General features: G+C 40.6%; 1 protein-coding gene across 1 annotated transcript; it reads left to right on the top strand.

The window, feature by feature from the left end:
• The first annotated feature begins 610 nt into the window (after positions 1-610).
• On the top strand, positions 611-19498 carry UBE2D2 (ubiquitin conjugating enzyme E2 D2). The gene is made up of 7 exons (XM_042463794.1): positions 611-1036; positions 7170-7233; positions 8972-9003; positions 9086-9163; positions 9264-9369; positions 17291-17384; positions 18612-19498. The coding sequence occupies exons 1-7, from the start codon at positions 1013-1015 to the stop codon at positions 18655-18657; spliced, it is 444 nt and encodes a 147-aa protein (XP_042319728.1). The 5' UTR covers positions 611-1012; the 3' UTR covers positions 18658-19498.
• The last annotated feature ends 2414 nt before the right edge of the window (positions 19499-21912 follow it).

Below are 21912 nucleotides of genomic sequence, written 5' to 3'. Positions count from 1 at the left end.
ATACTATATATAATATATATATATATATAGGTCTCAAATATGTTCTCTTCACTCTGCTCCAACGACAGAACCGTTTCATTCCCATGATTCCCCAACCTGGTCTTTATTATGAAAGGAAAGGTGTTTCCAGCCCTCCAAGGTTTACTGGCGTGGACCAATCACAGGACGCGGGGGTGAGTTGGTTTAATTACTATCACCCCTCCTGTGTTTGGTTAATGGTTAGGTCCTTTTCCGCCAAGTCTCTTCTCGCGATAACTCGAACCCTCGAATCCGGCGTGGCCCTCGCACTCGCTCGCTTCCATACACACACAAAAGGGGGCGGGGCTATCCTTCAACTCTCGTCCTTTCCTTTCCGGAGAGGCATTGCCTGCCTGACGCGGGCGGCGGTGACGTCGTCCCTTCTCCTCAGTGGGAGGGGGGAGGGGGAAAGAACTCCCCACGCCGCCCCTCGAGGCGCATGCGCGAGGGGGAGTGGGCAACCTTCCGCGTAGAGGCGTCCCCGCGCTCGCTCTTGGCTCGCGCGCCACGCCGCTTTGGCCAATCAGCACACCCGAATCAAGGCCTTCTCACGGCGCATGCGCGGGTGCTCTCGGCTACTGACTCCGGCAGAGGCGGAGGAGTCTGAGGAGGAGGCGGAGGAATCTCATTAGCAACAACCTTGCGAGACGCCGTCGCGTCATAAAGAACTTGGGCGCTGGGGGCGGTGGTGATGCGGCCGGAGCAGCCGCAGCGCTGAGAGCCAGCATTTCCGGGTTTCCTCGGAAGAGGAGGGAGACCAGGGGTGGGATTGGGGGCGAGAGCGGCTGGGAAGGGACCCCCGGCCTCCCTCGAGAGAGAGAGCGACAACTGGCCGGGTGCCCCCCCTCTCTCCCCCTTTTATTCCCTCTTCCGCCTAACAACCCCCGCGCTCCCTCCGCCGCCGGAAAAAAATAGTCCGGCTCCTTCCTTTCCTCCTTCCTGCTGCCTCCTCCTCCTCCTTCCTCGCGCGCCGCCCTCCGCAGGCTCCGCCGCGATGGCGCTGAAGAGAATCCACAAGGTAAGGATCGGCCCCGAGCCCTGGAGGGCAGGGATCCCTCCGCTCCATAGGCCTTGGGCCTGGCTCTAGCCTGGCCTGGGCAGGGGATGATGATGGAGGAGGAGGAGGCCTGCCTCTCTCTCTCTCTTCCTCCTCCATCAGCAGAAGCAGGCCTTCTCCACCGTAGGCCGCAAGAGAGGCCCCTTTTGTTCAGAGGAGGCTGCGTCCACACTGGAGAAATAACCCGGTTTGGCACCGCTTTAACTCTCTTTCTGGCTCAAGGCTATGGAATCCTGGGAGTTGGAGCCCCAGTCAGACCTTAAGCCTAGTTCTGTCATTCTCCCTGATGCATTAAGAAATTGGGAAAGTGGTGATGCTGATCCTTATGACAAGTGTTTTTGACTCTGGCACCAGATATTGTGTGTCTGTGCATATAATGTTTGTGTGTTTGTGGGTTCCTATCTAGTTGTGGCAGCAGTTATAAAGGAGATGCCTCCTTCACTTGCTTCAAAGCCCTCTCCCAGGAGATCCTTGAGGGTTGCTGTGGTCAAGCAGCAGCGTCTATCAGCAGCATACATTGCTTTTGGCTTTGTGACAGTGTGCTCTTTCAAAGACACTACATCCAAGGAGGCTGAAAACGAGTAGTGTCCCCTGTAAAACATCCTGGGACATACAGTACATTGACCTGGTCCCAAGTTCTGGAAGCTACACAAAGAAGCCCTTAATGGCAGATACACAAGTTGTAACTGAGGCACAATATCACTCCTTCCTGAAATATTGATCCTGGGGTTTGCTGGGTTCTCTTAAAACCCTAAGAATAGTCCTGATGTCTTCAGGCTTCCTTTTAATATTTGGAGTTGAATAAACCCATCTGCTTGACGTTGGCTATCCTAATATTTGGCTATGAGCGTACGTTCGATTAAGTCGAGAATGAGGCCTTGTGCAAGTGGCAGCCTATCTTTCCAAAGGCATTTTAGTGTCCCCAGATATTGATCACCAGCCTTGAAGATATCAGGAAACAGTTCCACTCTTGGATATTTTTGTTCCAAGCTGTTTTATTTATCCGATGTATGTCTTCCTCATACCATCTCTCAGGGGTGGCTACTTACAAGGAACAACCTTCGTACCTTCACAAAGAAGACCTTGTACGGGCATTTAAAGCCTTGCTTCCACAGATTGGACATTTTCCACTCTTGTGCTTTAATATAGCGGGAGAGAATAAAGCAAATAATGGCAAAGATCAATGGATTTTCTTGCCACGTGTTTTTGTTTCCTCTAGGAAACCAGAGAGGGAGAAGCGCGAGTGATAGTTTATTAGGCTTTCTTTAGGTCTGTGTGTAAACTTGGTAGGGAAAAGTGCTCTGGGGTCCGTGGCATCTTTGCTTGCTGGGCACAGGATTAAAGGGATTAAATGGATACAGTTAAAGAAACTTTACATTGCTTTTTGAACAGCTTCAGTTTCTGGGAAAGAAACAAACCATATGAATTGCTCAGAATAGGGGCAATGCAAGTCACAAACTTATTTGCTAGGGCTTTGCCCCAAACCCTCTGCTGGGGAGGACCCTTGAAATCACACAGCTCTTTCCCATGGACTATTTATTCTTGTGGTCTTGCTTTTTGGGGGAAGCAGGAGTATTAGAGTAATCTCTTCCCACATAATAAACCTTTTGTTACAACAGAGGAAGGGGTTGCAATACTCCTAGGTCCTTGAGAGAAGATAGTGGAGGAGCACAAACACATTTTCTCCCTCGTCTTACTTGCACTCCCTGTAGTGTGGGTGGTTTTGTGTGTGTGTATGTACATACTACCTTCTCTTTCCAGCTTTACGGATAAGTAATGTATTGGTTATATCCAAAGCAGTGTTAATGTTGGAGGATTTCTTCTCCTCCCTCATCTGCAATCCTCTGCACTCCTCAGAAAAGCCTCACCTGGGTGTTGTTGAGAGCCTTGGGAAAGTTGAACCCAAACAATTATGCATGTGTTTCATGCCTCATACTCAAAATACTCAAACATTATATACCGATGTGTGAGAGAGACCATGTTATAGAAAAAAATGCTCTAAGCTCCTATAATGTAATCAAGGAACAGCGTTTAATTTGAAGATGAAATCACCGAGGAGTCCTAATTCATCCTTGTACGCAGCAGGTGTTAGGATTTTTGCAGACAGACAAATTAGCCATCCCTATTGGTTTCTATCTTGTCCTTTTTAATAATATTTTTGAAAATAAAAGCATACATGTATGTTTGACTGATCAGAATCAGTGCGAAAAAAATCTATATGCCCTTATTTTGCACTTTTAACTTTCAGCTGCAAGGACTTGAGAAACTGCAAGGATTACATGAAGCTGCTCAGCTCTTTCTAATGCTAATTTATTCCTTGACTGCATGTGTGTATTTTGAGATACTCGTCGGTGTTTCTCTTTATGTGGAAGATGGAGGAACCTGAGACAAGTGTGAAGCAAGAGAAGTCAGGCTGTTTAGCGCAAATGCTTTGCCACCATTTTGTAGGTGTGATATGCTTGGTGGACTCCTACATTGAGTGTTTCAGGGTGTACATGTTGCAAAATGTGGAAGTTCACCAAACTCGAATCCCAAGACTATTCTTTAAGTGAGAGCCTAGTCATAAGGAGCAACAGTGGTATCATCACTAATATTACTACTCTAGAATTTTGGATTTAAAGATTTGCAGCATTAGCCACACTGTTTTTAAATAATGCATTAAGAGATGTTTAGCCTTCACAATTGATAGGGGTAGAGTCAAATTAACGCACATACCTCTTTTCTTCAGGTTTGCCCACTTGAGGCCGGCAGACCAAACAGTTTCTCTTTTCCTTTTTCTCAAGCTACTACATCTCTTCCTAACTTAGGCCTGTTACAGACTGCCAAAATAAAGCTGCTTCGGGTATCTTTGGAGGTATGCTATTTAAATGATGCTTGGGTCTTTAAGAATCCGGAAGCTGCACCAAAGCTGCACTCCAGTCCTTAGGAATGGAGTGTGGTTTTGGCGCGACCTCCGGACTCTTAGGACCCGTGCATCATTTAAACAGCATACCTCCAATGAGATCCAAAGCAGCTTTATTTTGGCAGTCTGTAACAGGCCTTAGTCTACCAGCAACATGACCAGGAGGGATTGAGGCTGGGGAACGAAGTCATAGTTTTCTAAACCATGGTGAACACATAGTCATATAAGGTGCTTTGGAAATCTTTACTTCAAAAGGATGCGTTAATTGAAATGTACAATCAGAAATGTTGCTTGAAATCTTAGTTTTTAACAATTTTTTTGAAGTTTTCTACCTTTGTATTATTAAAAAGTCTTTAAGGCTGTGTACATCGGCCCAATTCCACTTGGCAGTCCCAGTTTGAGTATAGACTCATTCAGTAAGTAGAACTTGAGTGTTGACTTACCGCGTTCCCATTGATTCAGTGAGGGACAAAACAGACTGGCAGTAAGTGCCAGCTTGGGAGCGGTGTGGGGGCATGGTGGTTAGATAACACATGGCCCAACACTGCCCCTAAGCTGGTGCCATGCTGCCTGCCCAGACGGTGGGCAGCATTGCATCGCTCTGGTAGCGCAGCATTCAGATGCGTCACACCACAGGAGCACAGAAGAGCAACCGCCGTGACAGAAAGGACAGCTTTTTCCTACCCAAAAAGGAGTGGCATCTTGCCACTTCTTTTTGGGCCGGAAACATGCTGGATTTGGGCTGTGGCATGTGGTTGCTGCGGCCCCAATTAGGAGCTCGAAGGGGCTATGTCAAGCTGTTGCTTCAGGGCTGTCTGTACCAGCCCTGAGTATGCTTTGTGAGGGCTTTGGAATTAGTCCAGCAACTTTCAAACCCAAAGACAAAACATCTTGACTGGTATAGCTGTTGAAAACCAAAAGATCAGCATAACAAATTCTAGGCAGGTAAATTTAAATCCTCTCTTAGTATAAGCTGATAATATTTTTGTTTTTCTGTTCTAGTTCAAAAGACAGATTCTTCCCCTTATGTAGAAAGTAATAGCCTCAACAAAGCCGTTGCTTTCAAGATTTCTGTGCACCAGTGAGCAGATCCTTTAATACAGGGCTGGGCAACTGAGAGGTTAGGGGTCCACATTATCCCTCCAGGAGACCTTGGAGGGATGTATCTGCTCCCATAAAAAAATCTTTCTCTCTTTTACTCCCAAACATGTGCTCTATGGGACAAAGGGGGAGTGTTTTTGTGCCTTCTTGGGCTCCTAAAGGCCTTTTGGGAACTTTGCAGGGGGGGATTGGGATTTTGCAAAACCTTTTTGTTTCAGAGTTGCCCGGGGGGGGGGGGGAAGCTTCAAACACCCCCTAAAGATATTTTTGGAGTTGAAAAAATATTATTTTTACCCCTGAAAATCCCTGGGGGCCACAAGCTGCAAAGCTGCACGTTGCTCAGCCCTGTTCTAATAGGTCATAAATTAATTTTAAAACTCTCCATCTCAAATTGTGTGGCTTACTGCTGGTGTGCTGTATCTTCAAAGCCATAGTGTGCATAGAACTAATTCCAGAGTTTCATAGATTGATGAAGGCCATAAAATTCGTGACATAATGAGTGGACATTATACAAGCTGGGCAATTGATAGAAAAGTCCTAGGTGCATTTATGGCAAAGGGAGGTTGCTGTCAGCAATTCTTGATTCTTTCAAGAAGGCTCTCTCTCTCTCTGTGTGTGTTTGTGTGTCATTTTCTTCCCTTTGATGGTAAATTGTTGTACTATAGCATGGCTGGCATAGATTCATCCTTGCTTCTGTGGTGGGGGAATTAAGGGTCAGAGGAGCTGGAAAGTCTGTACTTGACAAGTGGCTAGCAAACTCACTTTCCTTCTATCGCCAGGGAACATTTTGTGAGCAGGCTGGGGGCTACAGAGGCATGAGTGTCACACCACCAATTTACCTCTCTTTTTGGTAGCAAAGGAACGCTTGTACAAGGCCTCTCAGCTACTAGGTGAAGTTAGGATTGCAGTCTCAATGGAGGTAATACTAGTCGATCAGAATACATTTTTAGATGGTTGTTTTTAAGAAGCACAACCCTTTAGGGATGCTAAAATACAATCGTTTTAAATTTTTCCTTCAGGTTTTCTTTAAAATTGTGTAAAGGTTATACACAATTCAGTTGTCATGTCTTTTAAAGCGTTTTGAGTGACAACACTGTTCAGATCCCCCTCACCTGGCCTTTTATCAAACCGGAAGTGACTTGATTATAACGATATAAAAAAGGATTACAAGAGTCCTCAAGGCCACTTCGAGGCAAGCAGAAGATTTGGACCCCCCATTTTGGGGGGGGGGGGACTGGGAGGCAAAGACATCCTTGATAGATCACAAAACCAGGCTTAGTAGGCAGCCAGTTGAAAGTAATTCTTTGGAACAGCCCCTTCCCCACAGCCCTATAATTCAGAAGGAATTTCATAGTTAAAGTCAAATGTATGTTTTCAACATCATATTATGGTTAATATTTTCAAAGGAGTAAAATCTTATGTGTGATACTGCAGCAGTTTGTGAATTTAGAGAGTTAGTGTGGTGTAGCAGTTTGAGTGTTGGACTGTGTGTGACTCTGGAGATCAAGGTTTGATTACTTGCTCAGCCATGGGTAACCTTGGCCGAGTCACACACTCTCAGCCCCAGAAAACCCTTTGATAGGTTCACCATAACTTGGAAACAACTTGAAGGCACACAACCACAATTTATAAATTTAAACAGACAGTCAGTTTAATTTGATGTTAATATTTAAAAAGGGGACACATCAACAGCTGAACTTAGTAGGTAGCCATTATTTCTTTTAGCCAGTTTTAATGTCCAGTCCAATGGAAAATTTTCCAATGGAAAATTGACTTCTGGTGGTAAGCCTGAAGAAATCCTGGAAGCAAGATAGAAACTGCCCACTAGAAGTAGAACATTTAATAAATTATAATGCAGTGTTGAAACTTAGAAGACTTCTGTTTGAGCCTCTGAAAGTGTATATACCTCATCTTTAACTGCTAATGTTATAACGTCTGGTAATAGAAAACAACTAGAGTTTGTAAATAATAAGAACCTACTGATATTCCTAGAGTATGTCCTCAGAATGCTTTCAGAGTTTTCTGAACTTGAATTTTAATAAAACTTGATAAAATTACAATATTTTTAATCAACTGTGGGTTTGTTTTTAGGAATTGAATGATCTGGCGCGTGATCCTCCCGCACAATGTTCAGCAGGGCCTGTTGGAGATGACAGTAAGTATTTGTAATGTGAAAATTGCACAAATGAGCATTTCCTTGGGCAGAGAGAAGCCTCACTTAAGATATGTAAACTTGAGGTTATGTTTTTGAATTGCAAAACATTTCAAGTAACCAAATGTAGCCTTTAATCAGAATGATGATTCAGCAGTAGACAGAATAAAATAACAGCTGTTTTGGATAAACAAAAATAATTAGAAACGGTCTATCTATATCTTCTACTCATCGAATATTATTATTATATTAAAGTTTTAACTTTATTGTATAGATAACTATAAGAAATATATGTTGAGATATGTAAGACAGGAGAGGTATAAGAGAGGAAACCCAATGAAGGAAAAATTGGTATAAAAGTAATGTAGATAGGTTGAAGTAATTAATGGTAATAGAAATAAGGTACAGATAAGAGTTCAGTAAACAATAAGTAAAGAAATATCGGAGAAATTCAGCAGACAAAGAAGTGATACAAAGATAAACTATATGAAATTGTATATTGGGTGATGAATTATTTTCGTAGGTAATGGTTTTTTTTGTATAAGTGAATTTTATTTTTTAATATTTAATAAAATTTATTTTTAAAAAAGGGAAAAAAAGAAACTGTCTAATCAGGCATCTCCTAAAATTATCTTGCATTGCATTTAGAACAGGTGAACCCTTTCTCTTTCTTTTAAAATGGCATTTGGCCATTTTGTTGGATTATATGGCAGGATCCTTTTGGTCTTGAACAAGTACAGCTTCACCTGCATCCCTGGTTAATAAAGTTGCAGTCTCATTAATAAAAGTAATCATGTAAAATAAATGTTTGTTAACTGATGTATTAACTTAGTAATTTAAATATACTGTGATCAAATGTGCTTTTCAGAAAATAAAGTTTTGATTGAATGGATGAGTAAAACACTCAGCTTCTTCTGTTATAATATCTCTGTCTATCATTATAGAACAGAGGTGGGCAAAATGTGAGCACAGGGCCATTTTTGTGGCCCTCAGGGGTCATTAGTAACTTTGTTTTGTTCCAGAAGGTACCCAAATGCATTCTAAGGGGTGCGGAGGGAATTTCCACCATGATTGTAGGAGCCCTTGGGGCTCCCAGGGGTCAAAAACAATACTTGTGAAATTGTTTAAAAAATATTTTACCTCGAAATGCTCAAAAATCTCCACTGAAAATTTGCATTTCCACCACATTTTGCAGACCCTCTGGGCCACTTTAGGCCCAGGAGAGGCTTTTTTAATAATCCCGTAACCCCTATGGCAGTGTTTCCCAAACTTTGGACCGCCAGGTGTTTTGCACTTCAGCTCCCAGAATTCCTGATTGTTGGCTAAACTGGCTAGGGCATCTGGGAGCTGAAGTCCAAAATACTTTGAAGACCAAAATTTGGGAAACACTGCCCTAGAGTCATGGGGAGGGGGGATTTTTGATTTTTTTAAAGCTGATGCAGACCTCCAAGGGTGTTCTGGGGGGGTGTCATTACTCACTTTCCACAATTGCCCACCCCTGTTGTAGAGGTAATTCAGTGGTGTGGAGTATTGAGGCTCCTGTGTGTTGTCACTGTTGTACTTATAACATAAACTAAAATGACAAGTATCTTCTGCTAGTGCTAAGGGGAAAATATGAGTGCTTTGATACACATTAGCTGCACTATAGTCAAGGCATAGTATAACTATGATAGTTACAGGTATGTTAATTTGCTTAATGTTAAACATTTTAGTCAGTATCTCAATTTTTTTCCTCTTCTAGTGTTCCATTGGCAAGCGACAATAATGGGACCGGTAAGTAGCCTTTAAACTTCAGTAACGTTCATATAAATATAAACTTACCTTAAATGTTGTTCTGACACATTTCTCTTTTCAGAATGACAGTCCTTATCAGGGTGGAGTGTTCTTCTTGACAATTCACTTCCCAACAGATTACCCCTTCAAACCACCTAAGGTAGTTGTTTGCCTTAGTGTTTATATGCTATCACTATTGATGTAGTATCTGCTGATTGTAGTAAATGAATCTACATGAGAGAATCCTCTTTTCTTAACAGGTTGCATTTACAACAAGAATTTACCATCCAAATATTAACAGTAATGGCAGTATTTGTCTTGATATTCTACGGTCACAGTGGTCTCCAGCATTAACTATTTCAAAAGGTAAGTGAGTTGGTTCTGAGGGTGTATAACAGCTGTCTGATTTAAATATAAAATGTCTGGTATATTTCCATCAGTTTAGTACTTCCTTTAGTATGCATATGGGATGTGGTGACTTAGTGGTTAAGGTGCCAATTATGATGATTGTAAGATCAAAAGGTTGGCAGTTCGAGGCCCGAGTGCTGCATGATGGGATGAGCTCCTGTCACTAGTCCCAGCTTCTGCCAGCCTAGCGGTTTGAAAGCATGCAAATGCAAGTAGATAAATAGGTAACACTTTGGTGGGAAGGTAACAGTGTTCAGTGCAATCATTCTGGCCGAGTAGTCCTCGGACAATGCTAGTTCTTCGGCTTAGTAAAGAAGATGAGCACCACCCCCTATAGTCTGGTATGACTTGACATTCATGTCAAGGGACTGCTTTTACCTTTAATATGCATATACTCTTTCTCAGTTTCTTAAATATATATAATAGATGTTTGAAAAGCTCATTGTACCCAGGAAGGCTACTTGATTTCAAGTTGGCCAGTCCCCTAGTGGTGAAGTGTTAGAATTCTGCCTGTAATTCAAAATCTGTGAAATGTTAAAGATTTTAGGAAATCTTGTATGGTAAATATAAAATCTTTGTAGTGAAGGTAATGTTATGAAGGTCTGGGTGTTATGAATGTTTGAGCTGAGTACTAAATGGATTTGGATACGTAAACTAAATAAGGGGCAACAAGGCTATAGACTGCTAAGTAAGCTGGTGGTATGGTACTCAGTGGGAAATTCTGATTTCTGCACCCTGGTCAGATTGGGCTCTGGTTTGCTATATTTGATTTGTATGTGATAAATAAATCTTTAAAATAGATCGTAATATTATTATATGCTATCTGAATATCTCAGACATTTCTCTAATAGCCTAAGGTGCTTGAACTGAAGGATTTCATTGGGGAGGAAAGCAATAAAGTAAATTTTATATTGCTTAAACATCTTGTTCAGATTCAGGGCTCCAATTGGGAATTATTTTATTGTAATACTTGTACATATTTGAAGAAACACAACACAACAATTTTTTTTTTACTAAAAGTAGGGAGGGACACAGACCCATGCCTGACATTTTGAAAAAATCATAGGTGTCTGTGTGAACAATCATTAATTTAGAAAGGCAAGTATATATAATATATATATATTTTAATTTTGAAATTGATAGCTCAAAATGCTGTAACTATAGGATTGTGCTGTAATTGTTGGCATGCATTTCCTTTAGAGAGGTCTTCACATGAATGCTAGATTCTTTACTGGGCACTTAACAGAATTTGTCTCCATGCTGGTGGTCACTGTGTTAGAATTCAGTTATTCAGCCTACTATCATAATTGCTATCTCTCGGTGCCAGTGTTTAAGAGGCTGACTCTGTTGATTGCAAGATCGGCAGGTTGGCAGTTTGAGGCTCAGGTGTCGCTTGATGGAGTGAGCTCCCACCACTAGTCCCAGCTTCTCCCAACCTAGCAATTTGAAAGCATGCAAATGCAAGTTGATAAATAGGTACCACTCGGTGGGAAGGTAAACAGCGTTCTGTGCAGTCACACTGGCCACATGATCACAGAGTACTCTCTAACAATGCTGGCCCTTCCACTTAGTAATGGAGATGAGCACCACCCGATATGGTCAGACACGACTTGACAACTTTGTCAACAGGGAGTACCTTTACCTTTACCTTAGGTGCCTTAAGCATAAGAGCATGACTTTAAAATTAGTTGCATTGTTAGAATATGCTCTTATGCACAGTAGCAATTGATATACAACCCTGGTATGCTGTGATCAATTGGTTCTAAAATATTTATCATGGGAAATGCTACTGCATATAGTTTACAATAAATTTACTGTGTTGGAAGTGGATTACTTGTCTCCAGTCATGCCACTGAGGCAGAATGTTACTTGAAAATGGGCATCCTATTAGCCAGTAAGTTTCATACTGGAATTTGAATGCATGCATTGCATAGTACAAAGCAACACCTGTCAGCCATTTTTGGGCATCTTCTAATATGAAGAGCTGTGTCTTGTATCTTGAGGGGGCTTCATATTTATTTCATAAATTTTCTGAATCGTAGCAGTGGGTTAGAGAAAATTAATTGGCAGTTGCTGGATCTGAGATGCTCCCAGAAATGGAAGTTAACATATTTCTACCCCTCACACTTTTGCCTGGATATTTTCTTAAACTGAAAAATCAGGTGAACCTCAAACTTAGTCTAGATTAATTTGATGTTAGATACATATTGTATCTTATGCCCAGTTATTCTCAAAAATGTTCTTACACTTTTTCTACTTCCCCCCATCTGTTTTGTCATGATTTCTGATTTTTTTTAATGAAATTATCTGGATTTAGGGATGTGGTGGCTTAGTGGTTAAGACGTTAATTCTGATGATTGCAAGATCAGAAGCTTCGCAGTTTGAGGCCCAAGTGCTGCAAGACGGAGTGAGCTCCCATCACTAGCCCTAGCTTCTGCCAACCTAGCAGTTTGAAAGCATGTAAACGTGCAGGTAGATAAATAGGTTCCACTTTGGTGGAAAGGTAACTGCATTTGATATAGTCCTGCTGGCCACATGACCAGTGGAATTGTCTTCGGAAAATGCTGGCTCTTCGGCTTAGTAACAGAGATGAGCATCGCCCCTACAGTTGGTTATGACTAGACATTCAGGTCAAGGGAATGTCCTTCCCTTTACCCTTACCTTACCTGGATTGCAGTTTTGGAAGAGACTAGAAAATGGCAGAGTTCTCATTCAGGATCAGGACTAGGACTGTTGCATGAGCAACAAGAACATTAACCCTTGATGTGGAGGATGACAGGTCACAGAAAAGGAAGGTTGTTCTCAGAGCAAGGGTTTCCTTCTCCAAAGCTAGTTCAAACAATTCTTCACCCTCCTAACAAGAGCAACACTCTTCCTTATCAATATAGAGTTTTGATTCCTTATTTTTAAAGTGAAATACATAGAGACTTGGCATTTGATGTATTAATTTGCCTGACCTAACATAATAAAATCCAAAATAAGTAAAGACTCTGTGCACATTTTGTCTTGTGCAGAATCAATATAGGACATATTAGGGAAGCAAATGTTTTACAGCAGGCAGAAATACATAGGTACACAACAGGGATCTAGGGCCTGTTACAGACTGCCAAAATAAAGCTGCTTCGGGTCTCTTTGGAGGCATGCTATTTAAATGATGCATGGGTCCTAAGAGTCCGGAGGTCACGCCAAAGCCACACTCCATTCCTAAGCACTGGAGTGCAGCTTTGGTGCAGCTTCCAGATTCTTAGGATGCATGCATCATTTAAACAGCATACCTCCAAAGAGACCCGAAGCAGCTTTATTTTGGCAGTCTGTAACAGGCCTAGGTGATAGAGCGTCTACATAGTTGGTTAAGATAAAAGGCATTTCATACCTACCAAAGCCTATGTATTGTACACTGGCTGAAACAGACAAGAACAGATTTCGGGTTATAACTGATGTTAATCTACAATTTACTTCTAATAAGCTCTCTGAAGAGCAAAACGTTTCATATGGAAGAGACAAGAAGTGACTTTTGGTTGTGTTTAAAATATAAAGTTGTTTATATTTGAAAGGTGCTGGGCGCAGCAGTTGTTAATACATGCACTTTAGAAATATACTGTACTATATTCTTAATACCAGGTGATCCCCTCCCCTATTTTAGTTTGGACTTGGTGTTCCCTCTTTTCTCAGCTTCCTTTACCCTGCACATTTCCAATCTATATACGTAATCCTTCGATTTGGTTTGCCAGTCTCAACCTGGTGTAGGCAACTTTTGGATGCTGGGGGCAGAGGTTCAATATTAGTCCTCAAGGAGACTTTGGAGGGCTGTATTCCTTGCTCCCCCACCCTGTAAAGGAATTGTTTTTTCTTATAATAGCCCCAAACCACCTCTGAGGGTTTTGGGACATTTGCCATGTTTTTAACAACAGGAAGTAACTTTAGTCCCTCTCCTGGGACTAAAATGGTTGGAGGTGGTGGAGGAAAAAATGTTCTCTACATACTCTAGAAGGCATTTGGGGGCAAAAAAAAATTGATGGTCCACAGGAGAGACTCTAGGAGCCACAAGAATTGCCTTGGAAGTTGTATTTTGCCCACTCTGGCCTAAAGTTATGTGCAATCTTACTGTGTTGAAGATACTGTTCTGTACATTGCCTTGTGTAGTTTGGTATTGTGAAATAACAAGTTCTGTGACAGATGCTGGATTTAAAAGATTTTGGAAGGAGGTGAAGGACGAAGGGAGAGATGTTGTATAACAGTGGCAAAGAAGGTCCTTTGGATAGTTGGGACTTCGTGCACACTTTTTAACCCTTATATGAAAGCCAGTAATCAGAGCTGTTGAGTGCAATATTTTCTGCAGAAATTTTCTGGAGAATTTCCCAATGCTCTATTTTTAGTGGAAAATTTTCTGCAACATTTACCTGCCCACATTTATACTTAACTGCAGTCAATAAATGGACTAAATATAAGATGTGAACATCTAGTTATTTACCTAATGAAACCAGCATTAACAAACTCTTGTCCGTCTTCAGAAGGACAGACCGCCAAATGAATGCACTGCTAAGCTTGTTTTTAATTCATAAAATCTCTTCCTTCTCTGTCAGTTATAGCTACAATTGACAAAATGTAATAAGCTGCCTGTGCCCACAGACTCACATCCATCCTTGAGTGAAACAGAAAGTTCAGTTAGTTATACTGTATCAGATTTTTTTTCTCAACGTGAAATGGAACTGATAGGTCAGTGATGGCGAAGCTATGGCACAGGTACCAGAGGTGGCACTCAGAGCCCTTTCTGTGGGCACATGTGCCATCGTCCCAGCACAGAGTTTGCCAGAGTTTGTTACTAGAAAGCCAGAGGGACATGGCACTTTGCAATTAATAAGTGGGTTTTGGGTTGCAGTTTGGGCACTCGGCCTCTAAGAGGTTCACCATCACTGTGATAGGTAATGCAGAGAGTGAAGCAAAAAGTACTACATTTTATACCTGAGTAAAAGAAAGTTAAACTGTTTGTATGAGACAAATCAGCTACATATCTTTAGGTAGGCGTCCTGATGGAATGTTCTTTCAGGTGTAGTGATACTTTATTAAGTATAAAAGAAGTATATGTTGATTCTCTTTACATTGTTACAACACAATAATTTACACACAAATCTTTGAATGTGTTTGAATACAGCTAGCCCTTGTTATTCCACAGATTTTTTATCTGCGGATTCAAGCTTCCACTAGGCAAACCTTGATTGTGCCATTTTATATAAGGACACCATTTTATCCTACCATTGTATATAATGGGACATGAGCATCCACGGATTTTGGTATCCACTGGGGGCCCTGGAACCACACCCCGGCGGATACCAAGGGCCCCCACTGTATAATACTTAAACCTAATGTGCTACATCAGATACCATTATTTAGAGCACTTCTTCTGCTTTCTCAAGAAAACTCACAATAAGGTGGAGTGGAAGTAATGAAACACTCAAGGTATCATTAGTCTGCAAGTCCCATTAGTTCTAATCAGCATAGCACTGGGTGAGAAATGCTGAGAATTGCAGTTTAACAACATCTGGAGGCCCACATAATCCATATCCATGCAATAAACTCACATGTATATGTACTTATATGTACTTATATATGCTGAAATGCCTGGAACAGATTGTCTAACTGTTGCAGATTTGTAGCAACTGTGCATGAGCAGTGCCTTATATAGAGTTTATTTTTTACTAACTCTTTAAAATATGGACAAGTTTTATCAATACAAAGCCACATAAAAGCATTTTTGCTTTCATTGTTACATGATCGTTGGGTGGGAATTTGCCTGAAATTGGGCTTTCATGGATCAGCCTTTGAAGTGCTACATTTAGATAACCTTTGTTTCGTATTTGTATCCTTATTGTAAATGGTATTCCAGACATTTGTTCTTGTGGAAGTAAAAAGGCAATACCATGAGTATCTTTGTGATGGGACCTCTGCTCCAATCTTGGGTTACCTTTACCTCTTATCCACAGAAGACCCCTAGTCACTGACACTTGCCCTGCTTTTACCTTATTGCCATTACTTTGAAGTGTACAAGGGCCAGTGTCCCTAATGTCCCATAAACCAGTTCAGTATTTTAGGTACGATGCTTGCCTTGGCTTATAGTTGATAGAACTCACTTAGAGCCATCTGTTGTAAAAAAAATAAATTGTAACTGTATTAAATAACATTAAGAAATAAAGTATTTATGTAAGTTACTTCAAGCTTAGTGTCATTACATTAACAACAAATAATCAGCAGGCTTTTAAATACCCTGACTATCAACCAGACCTAGTCTAACTGAATCTCAGTCCTCCTCTGGACTAACTGAATTGAAGTCCCTCTCCTGTCAGAAGCCTTATCTGATCTTAACTGAAAATCCCCTGTCTCTCCAGCCACTTCCTCAGACACATACACCGGCTTTTATATATTCCAATTCCCCCACAATCTTCTTGATCAGAGATTGGCTGTCAGGAAACCAGGTTGGACTAGCAACTCTCAAAATCTTATTTCCCCACCATAAATGTCAGGCAAAGTCCACCTTTGTAGAAACAATATCAGTGTACAGTGGTACCCCGGGATACGAATGCGCCGGGTTACGAATTTTTCGGGATACGAAAAAATCCCATAGGGATTTATTGCTTCGGCTTACGAAGGTTTCTTCGGGTTACGAAAAAACCGCGGCGCTATTTTCCGCCACCGGAGGGCAGCAGAGAGCTATTTTTCCATTAGCGCCTATGGGAATTCGGCTTACGAAGGTATTTCGGGTTACGAAATTAACCGCGGAACGAATTAATTTCGTAACCCGGGGTACCACTATTTGAAAGATCCAAAACGTATTGATGAAATATCTTATATCGTCTTTACTTTGTCATTTTGTATTTTAAAATGAATACCATCCAGAGAGCTATTTTTATTGGTTAAGAATGCATTATCTTAAATTTTTATAGAGAATCTGTGGGACAGCTAATCAGATAGTGATGGCTATTTTGCTACTAGTTTGTGGTTACCTATATTATGGGACTAAAACTTTGATTGTGCTTGACACCACTTTCTCTTATTCTTTCAAGTGTAGCAGTAATCCAGTTGTGCTCTTAGTATTCAGAGTTTTCAGCCATCACTGCTAGCTTAAAGAACACATTTCTGCCTTGACCTGAACTGTTCTGCAGTGGCAAATCTTTGCTGTCCAAATTGCCGGTAGATTTAATTTCAATTCGTAATATCCTTGCTAATTCCATAAACTATTATGCAAACACTAAGTTACTCATTTTGTGTCTAGTTTCAGTATGTCTAGGGAAAGAAAGGTTGGGTGGAGAGAAGCTTCTGGTAGAGAGGAGCCCTCCTCCCTTGTGGTTTTCCCTTAACTAACTTCAGGAGTCAGGTTTTCCAGTCCTGGAGAGGGAAACTGCCTTGAGAGGAGTTGTTTCAGAAGAAGAGCAATAGTAGAAGGGTTCCTATGCACCTTTTCAATTCTGCTTTACATATCAAAGTGACCTGACACATTTTTTTTCAGCTAAAGTTGACTTAAAACTATTCCAGGATTGTGTCTACACATCAGAATTAATGTTCAATACAATTTTTTAATTTTCTGGCTCTGTCCAAAGAAATCCTTGTATTTGTAGTTTGGAATTAGACCACAGAGGTCAGAATCAGACCTCTGGTCTACTTCCCTGAACTATGGATTTATAGCAGAGAATTACCTCACCAAACTACAAACAAGGATTCTGTAGCATGGAACTGTGACAGTACATGTGGCGTTTAACTGTGAAATATAGACACACTCCAGGCCACACCTCAGTGCTAGATTATAAAACCAAGAGAGGAGAGAGACTAAATGGAGTAAAGTATTGATTTGTTCATATTCTGAAATACTGTGCTTTTTTCTTTCCAGTACTTTTGTCCATCTGTTCTCTGTTGTGTGATCCCAATCCAGATGATCCCTTAGTGCCTGAGATTGCACGGATCTACAAAACAGATAGAGAAAAGTGAGTGTCAAAGCTAAACTCCTTAAAATCTATGTGTTGATGAGTAGTTGAAAGACTTTATTCCAGAAGTCATATACTTAAAACATTGGCAAACTCTGTTTGCTTGGCACCAGAGTCATTCATTCTTATGAAAAAATACATGTCTTCTTCCGTTGACAGCCCTGAGTTTATTTTTCCAGATTTAAAATATTTGATATTTGTCAGTGAGTGACACGGTTTACTTCTCAACTGGACTGGCTAATCCAGTAAAAGTCTGGTCAGTGTCATCTATACACCTACAAATTACTATTTTGCAGTTGCTTCTCTTAGGCCCTTCAGTTTCTGCTTTTGGGCTGCAGAGGGAGGAAGAACTTTTAACTTCCGCCACAAAAGAACCTGGTTCGGTGGTGGTAGGTGAACAAGAAATACACAGGTTCAACTTCATGTGTAGTATCATGGAGTAATAACTTGCAGATGCCAGTATTGATGATGGAAATTAGTTCAGTTTGCCCCATTTTTTGACCAAATTACTTTCTAGCACTTACTGCTACAAATTAATCATTCAACATGAGACATGTCTCCTTCAGCAATGAAAAGTAACTTGCTTTAAAATAATGAAATGGGCAGCATTTAGCATTCTCAGAGTATGAAGTAAGGCTTGAGCAGAATGAAAGTAGGCATACAGACATTCTGGCTCTTTCAATAATAGGCCACCGCATAGCAAGAGAATTGTTGAGATGACAAGCTTGTGTCAAAAATGAAAACTTTGGAAATACTGTTTTGGAAATGCACACTTTTAAAGCAGCAAATGACTGCTGTGTAAAAATACTTATTAGATTCATCAGCCCACTAAAGGAAACTATTATTAGATTATACTCTTCATATTTTTCATTCTAGGAAATGCACATACCTGAAGTTTATGTGTTGAAGTGGCAGCAAAAACTTAAAATCTAGAGATATTGCAAGATGAATGTTCTTTTTTTCCCCCTCAGAAGCATGTGTGGTAGCAATAACAAGTTGAGGGAATCATTCTTAAGCATTCTTTCCTGGTTATTTGGACAAAGACCTGTATCTGAACAGCATTGCTACTTTTTAATTTTTTTAACTATTTGACCTGGTGCTTTAATATTCTGTACAAGTGACTTGGTTCAGTGCTAGAATTACTTTGTGATCAGTATGACTGTAGCAAAATATATTCGCTAGTTAGTGAAGTATTCTCCTTGCTAATTATCTTTTTTGCATATACAGGTACAACAGAATAGCTCGAGAATGGACTCAGAAGTATGCGATGTAATTAAAGAAATTATTGGATAACCTCTACAAATAAAGATAGGGGAACTCTGAAAGAGAAAGTCCTTTTGATTTCCATTTGACTGCTTTCTATGAGCCCACGCCTCATCTTCCCCTGTGCACATGTTTACCTGATACAGCAGTGCTGCGTGTTGTACATACTTGGAACAATGAATACTGTATTCCATACCAACATTGACTCCTAGCAATGAAATTTGTGTGAAAAGCCAGTTCTTCAGTCACAGTGTAGTTGTGAGCATAAAAGCATTCCTACAAAATTTAAATTGGGCAGTAACACCAAAATGGGGGAGGAAGCAAAGAGTAAAAGAGTTCATGTGCTTCTGAGGGCTTTCAGTGACTGAAAAATAAACTTCTTTTTAAAAAAGTGGAATCCTTTTAAACTCATAACTCTTATGGAAAAATGGATGGTAAGAACTTAAATCTGATTCTGTATTTTATTCTGAAGGACCTACTAAGGTAAATGTATGACCAACAAGATCAAACAATGCCCACATCCTATGTTTAAAGGTCTAAGTTTAACTGGTCGGCATTTAAATGCATTGGAGCTATTAGTGCATCAAGTGACGTTGATTTTGTTTCAAATCTTCTCCCTCCTTCCCTCCCTCCCCCCTCCCCTCCTTCATAATTTTGGTTTGTATGTGTTTTCTCAGTTAACATAGCTAATAGCTCTTATTTTCTTAAGTTTTTAACTGCTTAGGTCTTTCTGGATGTAAGGGTAAAAATTCATTTGACAGACTTGTGTATATTTAAAGACCCAGCTGCTCCCTTGGAGCTTGTACGTTCAAGAATGATTAATCTGTGTAATAAACTGATTACTACAGTCATTACATATAAGAGTGTGAATAGGCTTAATTCTTTGTGGGCTAAGATTCAAGTTCTTGTCTTCTGAATATTTATATTTGAGAACTGTGAATCTTCAGGGCTTCATCATAAAAGGCAGTACAATGGGGGGAAAGCCCAACAGGTCAGCAGGATAGATTCCAGACAGTATTGCTGATGTACCAAATTCCATGTTCAGTTAACTTATTGGAAAACTGCATGTTCATATGACAGAACTTGACTGTTAAACCAGATAAACAGCTTGATAAATGAGCACAATTTCATCAGGTTCTTCTTTGCATAAAATAATTCTGCTTGTGTACAGTTAGTAAGATACACATGTAATTTTAAAAATGGGTTTAAAAGGGTAAAATTTTACCAGATGCATCAGCACAAACTTCCATAAATTATAGTTTTTAAAGATTGCCGCACTAAATATTTCAGAATATTCACTGTGCTTCATTTGAAAACTAGTTAAAATGTAGTTTAAAGTTGTTTAAACAAGTGTCCCGTGCAAACTTTAATGTGAATAAGCTGAATCAAGAGTGGAGAAAATGCTGGGTTCAGTCTCTTTCAGTGTTGTACTCTGCCCCGTCTATTTTCAAATACATCTATACATTCTTGCACAATTGAGGAATAAATGTCCACTACTTTTGTGTTATATTGGTTCCATTTGTGTGCTTGGTGGATGTTCCTTGCCTATGGATCTGACATACTTCTAGAGCTTCCTACATGTGCAGTTTCTGTGCAAAATCTGGGAGATATAAACAGTTGCCAAGGATAAGTCAGATATCTATATCAGCAGTTTTGTGGTGCTATTTCAGTTCTTACAGCTTATGCATCCCTATACCCACCAGGGCCCTTTAAACAGTTTGTGGAGTTTTATTAATTAGCTTAATACTCACATCAACCCACTAAGATTTTGGTACTTAACCCATATTTTGGTAAGGCTAATACATTGCTTACTTAGGGTACTCAGTGAGTTGATATCTTGTCTGAGACTAGTTCACATCTTATGACTAGTATATGGGAATGCTGATGGCTCAAACTGCATATTATTGATAGTGTTTAAGATGTGTGGGTTTCAAGATCTCTGCCCTTAAGATACAAGGAAAATTAAGTATGGAGAGAAGCGGAGAAAATGTCAGATTTGTATATCTTCCTCTGCTTCCTACCAAAATGGGATAAGATGCTAGAAATACAATAAAATGTTGTTGGGGTACTGGGAAAGAATTTAGACACTTTTAAAAACAACATGTCTTGCTTCTAAGGCTTGCTAAGCACACAACAATGTGTGTAATCATACGGGCTATATATTGACATTAAAAATTGAGAAGAAGGGACACTCCCCGGTGCTTCTTCCAAAGTCAGAAACAGGGTGTGGACTGCCTCTTACTGCTCATACTAACTTTTTATCCTCCCAAAAGCTGCTAAAGGGGTAATTATTTGAAGTCTGGTATGGATTTCTCAACTTTTTGAAGTCTGAAGTTTTCTTTTGGAGTGCCATGTGTCTTCCCAATAAAGGTTTGTCGATTCTCCATATTCTTAATGAGAGAAATGGCTGCTGAAGAAATGGGGGTGGGGGCAGGCAGAATAAGCTAGACTTAAATCTGAGAGAGTTCCCACTAAAGCTCCCAATTAGTACACCAAGCCTTCTCCCTCTATCTGGCAATATTTAGGCTTGCCTACATTATCTTAATTCATTCAGCAGTGCAGATCCCTAAGTCACACAGTAGTTTTGCCTTATCATTTGGCATGGCCTCTCAGGATCTTAAAGAATGTGTGTCTATAGAGGCATTTGTGTTAGCTGTGTTGATTCTTTGTCCCCTCTCCCTGGAATTTTTTGTGGAGTCCTGGAAGATGGTGGTATTTCATACCACCACCTAGGGCACCTTCCTTGCTGAACTTGAATAGGCATTCTATTGCTTTGAAGCATGACTCAAAACTGTTTTTGGTTTCTCAGTAGGATGTCATATTGAGGAGGGAGCAAGCTTGTTTTCTGCTGCTCCAGAGAACAGGACCCGGAACAATGGATGCAAGCTGAAGGAAAAGAGATTCCACCTCAACATTAGGAAGAGCTTCCTGACAGTAAGGGCTGTTCGACAGTGGAACACACTCCCTCAGAGTGTAGTGGAGTCTCCTTCCCTGGAGGTCTTCAAACAGAGGCTGGATGGCCATCTGTTGGGGATGCTTTGATTTGGATTTCCTGCATGGCAGGGGGTTGGACTGGATGGCCCTTGCGGTCTCTTCCAACTCTATGATTCTATGAGTATGTGAGCATATTGAAAGGGCTCTTACTGTTCTGTTTGTTGATAGCAGCTCCTTCTACATTATTGCTGTGATGGGTAAGAGAACACCATGTGGAGGAGAGGGAAGAGAAGGGAGAACTCTCCATTCACCAGCTAATTCATTCAAGTGG

The sequence above is a fragment of the Sceloporus undulatus genome, chromosome 4 (genome assembly GCF_019175285.1).
Source record: "Sceloporus undulatus isolate JIND9_A2432 ecotype Alabama chromosome 4, SceUnd_v1.1, whole genome shotgun sequence".
NCBI lineage: Eukaryota > Metazoa > Chordata > Lepidosauria > Squamata > Phrynosomatidae > Sceloporus > Sceloporus undulatus.
The sequence above is the reverse complement of the archived record's forward strand: the minus strand, read 5'-3'. Positions and strand labels throughout refer to the sequence as shown.